This window comes from Anabrus simplex, chromosome 11, assembly GCF_040414725.1.
Source record: "Anabrus simplex isolate iqAnaSimp1 chromosome 11, ASM4041472v1, whole genome shotgun sequence".
NCBI lineage: Eukaryota > Metazoa > Arthropoda > Insecta > Orthoptera > Tettigoniidae > Anabrus > Anabrus simplex.
Window position 1 is genome coordinate 14519308 of NC_090275.1, and position 11140 is coordinate 14530447.

An 11140-nucleotide genomic window follows, 5' to 3' on the forward strand; every position below is an offset into this window, starting at 1 on the left:
GTCTCCTTTTCCCACACTGACATGTCATACTGTGTATGACAGGATTTGTCAGGTGTTTGTTTCTTGCCATTACTCACTTGGTATGAGGGTAGACATGATGGACTTCTTTTTCTTTTTTTTTTCAGGCCTCATAAATTCTAGTGCAAGAGCAGCTTTCCATGTGATTGAGGACAAGCTGAACTACCTGCTGAACGTGAAGCTGGCGTTGACAGGAGACAACGTGGAGAACCTGCAGCACATCATCAAAGTGTACCACAAGCATCTGCAAGAACTGTAGAGATCAGTTTCGTTGTTCTTCTGGAATACTGGGCCGTGTCGGAATGTAGAGCATGTCAACTCTACGGCAGCCCTTCTCGAGATGAAATGACGGGAGTTGGTCGTCACTCATTCTTTTATAGCTGCAAGAAGGCTAGTTGGTGGCACCAGCATCGCCTTGCCTTGCTCCCAGATTGGTGTTCCTCAGCAGGGTAACACAGAGCATTTGTCGTCTGACAGCGAGTTACGGCCACCAAACTGATAATCAGCAGCCCCTCTTCTTTCCTATTCAAACAGTTTTCATATTGTATTATCTCAAGAGCTTCCCGGTTGATATGAGCATAATACTGGCAGGTGGTACAGAACCGTGGTGTCATCAAATTTCATTTCATGATCAAGGAAAGAGAGAGCGTACTCCACTACTGGAGATCTTTTTGGTTGGTTGAGACAACCTGGCGGTAAAGCTGCGTTTGGTGATTCTGATATAAACTTTCCCACATGAACAAGGAATGCAGTACATGCCTTCACTGGAGAGGACGTCCAAGGGTCCATAGTTTAGCACAACTGCTGGGATATTTTCTCTGTGGTTGTAAATATAGTCTTGATGTTGTGATGGTTCAAAACCTTGCCAATCCTGACAGTAACCTCTGGGAGGTATGGAAGGGATGCCTTACTTTGAGATGTTCTTTATTTTTTTATTTCTCCCCAGACCGTGGAGGAGATTCTTGATCTCAATTTTGCTGTATCCATCAGCCAAGAAGATATGTTCCACTGGGCCGATGACCTAAGATGTTAGGCCCCTTTAAACAACAAGCAAGTTATGTTCCACTTTGCTCTGGTACAGATCTGGCTTGCTCAAACAGCAACCTCATCATGACTCATTTCTGTTTAGCATGATGATTGTACTCATTGAAATAGCAGTTGGTATATTAGGCAGCTCTGGTGGCAACCTGCAGCATGTCACCAAACATCTGCAAGGACTGTAGATATGCTTCATCCTTAGTACAGCAGGTGGCAGCAGTGGGGCAGGTTGAATCCAGTAGCCCCTCCCCATTGCTGCATTGAACATACCCAGTTGCAGTCTTCCACCAACTGAGAGAATTTAAAATGCTCTTAGAAAACCAGGTCATTGATTGTAAGTAAGTCAGCCACTAGACGAGAGCGATAGCCACTTGTCCTTGGCTACGTTGCGTCGTAGCCCATCAACTCCGTCTGGCATCTCAATATAGCGCATTGGGCCAAATATAAGGCTAAATTTCCTACAATAAAATGTACTTATAAAAACCATAGTCGTCTTATGCGTGCTGCCTAACATTTAAAAACACTCATTTACTGGCTTGTGTGGCAGGAGTCACTGTGGACAACACAGTTGCACTCAAAGCCTTTGAGAATGAAAAATTGCAACATTAGATCTTGCCTTACCCTTTCTTACCTCCTTATCATGCGTGCACAATTTTACCCAGTACGCTATCATGTCCAGCCATTCAAATTATAAGTTGTTATTGTTCTTCATCATCGTCATTCGACGATTACCGATCCCGAAGACCATGTGCTACCTCAAGTTGCCTTCATCTCAGCCAGTCTCATACCTCTCTCTTCTCATCTCCCAGACTCCCAACTGGTTTAGGTCTCTTTCCAACTCGTCCCATCATCGCAGTCTTGGTCTAGAAAGGGCTTGAATTATTTTCTGTTATTTCCCCCATCACAGCTCATGACCAATCCACTGGATCAGTCTGTTCCTCAGGACTTTTGTGATCTGACATCCACCCACTGTATATCTATTTGATTGTCCTCTGTCTTTGATAGGTTCAAGGGTTCATCCCCATCACTTTCCTTTTGCAGATGTCGAGCTTGTCTCAGTCGGTCTTCCTAGCTGTCCATGTTTTCGAGCCGTACAGTATAATGCTGTCATAGATCTTTGTTACATCTCTTTGTATTTTGTAGGTTAAAGAAGCATCTGTTTCCTGTTGGATCCTCTCCCCTGCATCAAAGTCCACTTTATTACGTGTGGTGAACTATGCTTTCCAGCTAATGGGCCCTGCTCTTGACATCGGATGTACTTTGTCGTACTCTTCGTTGAACTTGCCTAGCTACTGTCATCTCTGTCTGCCCAATCAGTGAGGTTTCTCTGCATGTCTAATGTCCCATTCGAGCACTCGATTGAATAAAAGACAAGATAGTGCATCATCTTGTCTCAGACTGGATTTCACTTCAAATGTTCCCTACATCTCTCTGTCAAATACTGGTAAAGATCTATGTCCGCCTTGTCAATACTATAAAAAATTATTGAATCTGTGTTAATAAAATTTTTTGAGTGCCAGTGTCTCAGTTGTTCTCTTCATCACCAACCAAACATTCTACCAAATAATTTGCAGACTTGTGGGTGTGATTTAGCTTTCTTTTGCATGAGATTAGCAAATCGAGGAAGTTTCAAACGGGAGGAGCTGAAATAAAAAATTGAAGACGCACACTTTGTTTTTAGTGACATTATGAGAATTTTAAGAAGTAAAAGATGCTTATTTTATGTAAAATGTTTTGGTTTTTGTGTAATTTTAAATATTTTATTTAGATGACTGTATTTTAATCATAACTTATTTAGAGTAATGTAATTTTAAATATTGTATGTAGATGACATTTCTTGTATTTTGAGAAGGTTAGGTATGAAGCCCGCAAATTATTTGGTGCAATGTTTGGTCGCTCATGAAGAGAATGAGTGAGATACTCAAAACATGTACCGCATTATATTAATATTGATATTGATCGACAAGGCAAACATAGATCTTTACCAGTGTTTTTCAGTGGTGCATTAGATATCAGTCAGTACGGACCCAAATCGAACCATAATGGTTAAAATAATGAAATCACTCCACCATGCAACGTTGCTGCTTCCGACCTTTGAATGTACATTCTTGTTAAATAAATCAGCACCATAAGTATGTTAAACGTTTAGTAGTCGACCAAAGATAATGCTACTGTGATGGGCATGTTGGCCAGGCCTGCTGTAGATCTATTTGTGGGTTGTTTTGTACTTTAGAAGTAGAACATTATAGTTGTAGTAGATCTTACCCTCCCTTAAGTTTCAGGTTTGTTGAAACTGTGAGAGAGAGGGTTTAACCTTGCTCTGATTGTTGACTATAAAGTTGTACATTTTTTATAACTTTCATATGTAGCAGAGAGCTGATGAGAGGTAGAATTATTAGGAATAGCTGGTGGATCGCAGGTCGATACTCCATGTTTGGCTTGACAAATTCGGAGAAAAACAGAATATTCACTAAATTTCATATCTACACATTTGATAACATTTCAGATGATGAAAACATGGTGCCGATTGATGCAGTGACTGTGGAAGAGACGGGGAAGTTTTTAGACTATGATTGTTTAGAGGTGTTGTAAAGAAACCTACTTCAGAAATATACTGGTCTACCTCACGCATATCTTCAATAAAACTACTGTATGTCCAGAAAGAGGTTTAACATTATGCTAAAATTCCTGAACATTTCACTCAAAACTATCCACTAGCCTTTTTAAGAAATGAAAGTTAAAAAGCAAACTTGTCGGAAAAGAGTACAAATTGATGAAAATGGCTGGTTCAGCAAGACTGGATCGGGCTGATGACCTTAGATGTTAGGCCCCTTTAAACAACAAGCATCAACAAGACTGGAAACCCACCACAACTTGTGCCTAAAAGGTAAGGCAGGGGTGTTGTGGAAGTTTAATGGACTGATATATTATTGAAAGCCCAATAAAAAAAACACTGGCTAAAAGCATTCGGGTATGGTATCTACCTGGTATTTCATAACAGGTCTCTTGATCTCTATTTTATAAGTTTACGATTGCTTGCGCTCATCTTCGACAATTTAAATTCAAGTGGCGGCCAGGTCAGCTGTTTGATTCAGCCAGTATTGCCTACAGCTTTTATCATTCTGCTTGTGCTGAAGCTTTTGTCATTCACTTTCTAAGGAAAGGTTAGGTGTGACTGTCAAAGTGAGAAAAAATTCACGATCCTACCAATATTGAATGTGTAAGTACCACATCACTATGCAATTAGATGTGAATCTTGTCTTCAAAATCTGTAGTGGAATTAGATGTGAATCTTGTCTTCAAAATCTGTAGTGGAACAGTGGGAAATATACAGGATACTGTGACTTGTTAAGTTATTATCTGACATTAATATCAAGAAATAATGTTTGTATTTATTATGAATTGTATTTCTTAAGGAAAAGCAGATATCCTCATGCCTGTACCTGTTTTGAAGCAGAAGTGAGCACGGCAGTGAATGTGTTAAGTGTTCTATGCAATTGACATCCAGTGATAATTCACTGTTTCATTTGTAGAAACCTTGAGAGGATAGCACTTCATTAAACAATAAATTTTGTACATAAACTATCGTATTAAGTTAAGGTTTTCAGAGAATCTCATCTGTGAAAAAGATATTTCAGTGTTATTGTATTTCCGTCCTGATCTTGCACATTATTGAACATTTCATATGAGGTAAATATGTGCTTTGAAAGTAAAAGATATTGATCATTCTAGATCATTGTGTATTTCTCACTGATGAAAGTAAACCTTCATCTGCAACTCATATATGTAACAATTAAGGTTCATTAAGTTCTTTATTCCTCTTCTGCAGCTTATCCATCACGATGCAGGGCCTCTGCTCCTAATGAGTCTCTTCCCATTACTCTCAGTCCATGTCTGAGGCCAAACCCCTCCTTTATCCAGGCAACTAAGAGCCTGCTCAATCCACAGACAAGTCCAGACCTGTGGTATTTCTCACATAATGGTGCTAATTACAGGCAACATAAGCCCATACTGTTCCGCATGTAGTGGTACTAATCACGGGTACTTTAAACCCCATCCTGATTCACAAACTGTTGCTACTAATCACAAACCTATTGCGAACCTAACATAGTGGTACTACTCGCAAGTAAAGGCGACCCATGGTGTTCCTCGCATGATGGTACTAATTACAAGTAGTATCATGGTTCTAATTCAATCATCCCTTGGTTGCCTCTTACAACAGGCAGGGGATACCGTGGGTGTATTCTTCGTCTGCGTCCCCCACCCACAGGGGGATGTGTGTTTGGTCCGCGAGAACTATTTTATTTCGCTCAAGTCCACCCATTAGTTGCTGTAGATGGAGCTATTTTAAGCAGTAAGTTCCTCCTATCTGTTCCTCTATGTTGTTCGGTATCCATCTCCCAATGAAGTCATTTTCATTTTCCCGCCTCATCAGGAGGGCGGGCTTCTGAGACGCCAGCTTGACAGACCTTCAGTCTTGATGTAGGAAGTGTAGATTAAAAAGAACACAGAAAAAAGTAAGCAACAAAGAGAGAAATGTTAATACAAGTGGTAAAAGACTTCTTACGATGAATATAATCTCTCCATTACTTCCTTGTTATCACCCTTCTACCTACTTTGATTTCTGCAGTTATCATCATCATTTTCCAGCTCCATTTTCCTGGGTGTGCTGTACAAGCACCCACCACTTCCTCCTATCAAAGTATACTTTTTGTTCCTCTATGTTCTTCCACTTGGTGACCTCTAATTTCACTGTGTCTATCGAATGTTTGGCCTCTCCCTTTCACTTCAATGTCAAAGTAATTCTTTGCTGTTCCCGTTCTGTCCATCCTCATAACATCTAAACCTTTGTTGATTTATCCAATATTCGTTCTTATTACATTCTGATGTTCAATACATCATCCTATTACTTATCAATTCCTTTGTTTTAAAACCTTAAATACTTGATCATCAGCAAACCTGCTACATTGCATTTGGAAGATAGGTACGTAATGCTTATTCATTGAGACCTTACTTTTTGGTAAAATAAATAAATAGATCTAAAGTTGTAATTACTGACTTGTGTTGTGGCAGAGAGAACCTTTGCTTCATCCTGCCGTCAAAACTTGTTCTGTCTGTGTTGAAACTTTAGTCTGCGTCTAGCGGGAAACGTTCAGGCCTTAAGAGGCTACTCAGAATTGTTCAAGGCACTGTTGTTATCACATTATTCCACGCAAAATTTCACTGTGTTAAATACCACTCGCACCAGGCCAGAATACATATATTTACTTCATAAAAATGACCTCAGTGAAGACAGCTTTCCATTTGAGATAGACTGTTAATATCTCTGCTACATGGAAACACTGCAATAGATCATTTCTCTCTGTATGGTTCTTGCCAGAAGTATTGTATGTGGGCAGCACATTGCAAACTGTTAGCAGAGCATATCTAAACAATGATTGCCAAAGGGTCTTGAGTTCTGCAAATACGAGGTACATTGGAACCTGGATATCTCGAATCACCTTAAGAGCTAAATTTTATTTTGAGTTATCGAAATTTTGAGGTATAGAGAATACCGTTTTTGAGCATGAATAGGACATAATTGAATCATATGTATCTATGGGCTTATACTGATACATTATTTTTAACAGTATTTAAAAATATACAGACTCTATTCCACGGCATCACTTTGATTATAACCCTTATTATAGTAACTTTTTAGAAGACAGGATACGGTACATATAGTAGTGAAACACCTCTGTTAACACCTTTGGAAAAAGTCTGTTAGTCTCTTCTGTTTGTTACTGTTAACCTTTCCTCCTTTGACGTTGAAACTTCCCGTCAATACCACGCAGCCGAGATTCATAAATGGAGCTTGTCCGGGACATTGGAGGTTGCTTTCATACATGACCGGTAATTAATTCACACCCAATAAACAGCGAGGCTTCGCCGATTTTCTGATGGCTATAAGTTTTAGTTCTTCTGTTCCCGTCAAATTAGCTCCCAGCATCCTTGTAACCCTTTCTCTACTTGTTAACTGTTCCTCAAATACCACAAATGCTGTATTGCACAGTTAATGTTGCACAAAATTCGAATCACAGGGTATGTTTTGCTTCAAGGGAGGAAATGTTTGCTTCGAGAAATCGAGAAATTCATGTAACTGAATTTCGAGTAATAGAGAAATAAATACACGTGAAAAATAGGACAAATGGCCAGGAAATTTACTTTGAGATACTGAAAATTCGAGTTAATGGAGTTCAGAGATATCGAGGTTTGACTGTATCTTTTAGTACTAATCAGTGGGAAAAATGGAAGAAGTCCAATACTTCGAAGAATTAGGATATCAGGACAGGGTTATGAAGGGCTTGAAATTGTAAATCCCTCAACCTTGCAAAACCTAATGACATTGGGGTTAGAAGGGAACTAGAGTTGACCAAGGGAGGTCTTCTGTATCTGAATTTCCTCACTTACTTTAGCACTGCACAGTTTACAAAATAAAACATGTCTTTTCCCAATTTATTCACTAGCTGAATCAAAAAATACACTTTGTGATGGGTTTCTCTTTTGGCATTTTTCTTACACAGGACTACTTGGGGGGGAGGATAGTTCTGAACTGAAGGGTAAAGTTATATAACTGTTATTTTCAATCCCTTCTCATTCCCATTTGTTCTTGGCCTAGAGGTACACGGGGCTGAATGACCTGCTATAGGGGCGAAGGTTGGTGAATTCCTTGTGCTTGACATACGTTAAGGAAATACTTTCTTCTAATTATCAGACTTCTGTATTGTGTTCCCGCACATATCTTGGAAACACAAGACTTACAGGTTAACATCCTTTCCTTACCCTTTCTTAGACCCAACAACTGCTGGTCAATTTGGTTGGTATGAAAGATATTCAGCAACTTTGACTGTGTGTAAGAAAAATGTATAATTTTTAATGTTGTCAACTGAGGGCTTTTATCAGTTTGGTAATGAGGAATAAATGCATAAATTTAAAAAAAAAACTTTCAAAATTATCCAAAAATTCTTCAAAATGCTGTATGAACTTAAAACCTTCTTGAAAGTCGAAATAATGACTGATCATCCCAAATTGGCAAAAAATGCAAAATAATGTGTTGTTACCGTTTGTTACATCACAAAATGAATTTCTGTGCTACTGAGCAACATCTTAATGCAAAGGGAAAAAAAGATGACATTTCAGCAACATCCATCCCCTACTGTAAGATATCTGAAACCAGTTTATTTGTATCAAGAAGTTTGCTCAGTATAGCCTGAGGTTACAGTATTTGTCTTTTCCGAATTTACGTCTCGAAAATCCTTGCTCACATAAGTACATTGTTGAAAAGGGCACCAAGAACGTGATTTCCTTCTTGGCGAGCTTGGGGTAGTGAATTTGTTCTTTAATCTAAAGTTAGAAAGAGGAAGTGGAACAAAAAACACATTGTTTTTTCTTTCACAATTTGTTTTGCGTCGTACCGACACGGATAGATCTTATAGCGACGATGCGATAGGAAAGGGTTGGGAGTGGGAAGGGAGCGGCCGTGGCCTTAATTAAGGTGAAAATGGGAAACCACGGAAAACCATCTTCAGCGCTGCCGATAATGGGCTTCGAACCCACTCCCGAATGCAAGCTCACAGCTCCGCGCCTCTAACCGCACGGCCAACTCGCCCGGTAAACACATTATTTGCTCACTTGCCGATAAGAAGCAGATAATACAGGCCATGCAGCTGTAATTTATTCTAAAAACACAATTTCTAGTAACATTTTAAGATTTTATGCAACCACTGTGTTGCATACCATTGGAGATCTTCTGTACACCGGTGGCACACATTACCACTGGTTAAAAAATACTGCCCTAAATGCTTTTATCATATTGCAGGTGTGATATAAACGTTTCTGAAGGACTTCTATAAATAGCCGCACATGAAAAAATGTTTTTACCGAGTACCCTAAGGTTTGGAGTATCTACTGGCATCAAAGGTTCATTTTCAGTTTTGTACCAATATTTTAGTATATTTAATGTTAATCAGTCCTAAGGTACTCGATCAAAACAAGTGCTGTAGAATTTTATGTCAGAGCCATAAAGTAAGGTCTCACCAGCTGACAGTTCAACTTATGAAGCACATTAATTCACTCTGAAACTTTAGTATTTATGGCACTTCACTGGAAATGGGACCTTATCTTCACCCTGAGCTTGTGGTGTTATAGACCGAGGTAAAATGCTGAATAAAATGATGTTAAAATAACTTTAAAATGAGGGAGTTATTGCCATCTTAATCTGAAGGAAGAAAAACAATATGTTTTCATAAAACAAAGTTTAAATTTTTTTGTATGAACAAGAATTCAGAAAATTATTGTTTAAATGCCATCTAGAGGCTAAAATATGAACCAAAACTGTGTTTTATTTGTTAAGAAAGAGTGTAGACAGCATTTGCTGTGATAATTCAAAATCATGAAATTTTGTCCCTCGACAGTGTTTTTGGCTTTCCTGAAGATTTTGCTTTGGGAAGATGAAATCTCTTTAGCTGCAATGTATCACATTTAGCTTTCTCAAAATAATTTATATACAATATTCTAGTATCTATGAGCTGCACTGGTATCATGGAAAAGAAATGGATTATGGTGAACTTTATTTGTGTTGTGTTGTATTTCTCTCTGGTTTTTGCTAAATGACAATCTTCGGTGCTTCCACATAGCTTTAAGGTTGCAACACTGCAGATTAGAAATGAATTAGAAACTGTTGTGTTTAATAAAATTTTTGATATTGTTATATTGCTCAGGATTTTTGTCTTGCAATTTATTGTAGCGGACCCTACCTTCATTACGGTGTCACCCTAAATTGGTTAATTCTCAACCAGGGCCGATGACCTAGATGTTAGGCCCCTTTAAGCAACAATCATCATCATCATCATCATTCTCAAAGGAAATGCAAAAAAATAGCAAAATGTTGTTGTATATAAAAAGATAATGAATATGAACTCGTAATAGGATAAATAGAGGGTGGGAAAAATAAAACTGGCCCAGAAAATGTTTATAAGACTGATGCAGAATTGTTAACGAACAGGAGAACTGCCTATCACAGGAAATTTTGAAATCCATGATTTCAATGTACCAATTGGTTGCTGTCACATGTCTGTGCGTGCGCATTAAGTGTGAGTGACAGGAGCAGACGTGTTTAGTGACCAGTTGAATGCAACACAAAACGGTGCTCACGATAAAACAGCGCGACTTCACTGTCAAGTGTTATGCAAAGCGCGATTCGTGGGAAACATGTCCGGAACTGTTTGTGCAAGAGTTTAAGACTGGAAGTGTTTTGGCGAAACCTCCATCAGAGTCTGTGATGCAAAACTTAGTGGCAAAATGGAATGAATCAGGATCTGTAGCAAATAAGAATTGTAAGTATCCAAAATGAGTTTGAACACCAGAAAACATAATGAAAAATCCAAAAAATCATCATTAACTCCTAATATATCCAAATGTACCCGTATACTCTTCTTGTGATCTGCGCAGTACTTTTTAATTCGTTCCGACTGTAATTTTCTCAGTTAGTCTGAAATCGCTGTAGCCCTTCTGCTGTTAATTTGTGGATCTTAAGAAAGGTGTCAGTTTTAATTTTGTTCTCTGCATCTTCTATCTCGAGTCCAACTACTTTGAGATCTTGCTGGATTTTGATAATCTTAAGTGCAGCCAGTATCCAGTATTCGGGAGATAGTAGGTTTGAACCCCACTGTCGGCAGCCCTGAAAATGGTTTTCCGTGGTTTCCCATTTTCGCACCAGGCAAATGCTGGGGCTGTATCTTAATTAAGGCCACGGCCGCTTCCTTCCCACTCCTAGCCTTTTCCTGTCCCATTGTCACCATAAGACCTATCTGTGTCGGTGCGACATAAAGCAACTAGCAAAGAAAAAAATCTACAATTTTTAATGTTGCTTCTAAAGTGTTCTATTCCTAAAATGTGAGGTTTTGATAAAAACCTATTTTGTGAAAATGAAATTTAATTAGTCATGTGACCATGTGACCTTGCCGTGGTGGGGAGGCTTGCATGTCCCAATGAAGCAGATAGCCGAGCTGCAACCATATCGGATGGGTGTCTGTTGAGAGACCAG

At 38.9% G+C, this 11140-nt stretch overlaps 1 protein-coding gene across 1 annotated transcript in view; it reads left to right on the forward strand.

The window, feature by feature from the left end:
* Positions 1-9809, forward strand: part of LOC136883424 (uncharacterized) — a 41428-nt gene extending 31619 nt beyond the window's left edge. The window contains exon 9 of the mRNA XM_068229714.1: positions 126-9809. Coding sequence (XP_068085815.1) covers positions 126-277 — 152 coding nt within the window. The 3' untranslated portion in view covers positions 278-9809. The remainder of the gene's footprint in view (positions 1-125) is intronic.
* The last annotated feature ends 1331 nt before the right edge of the window (positions 9810-11140 follow it).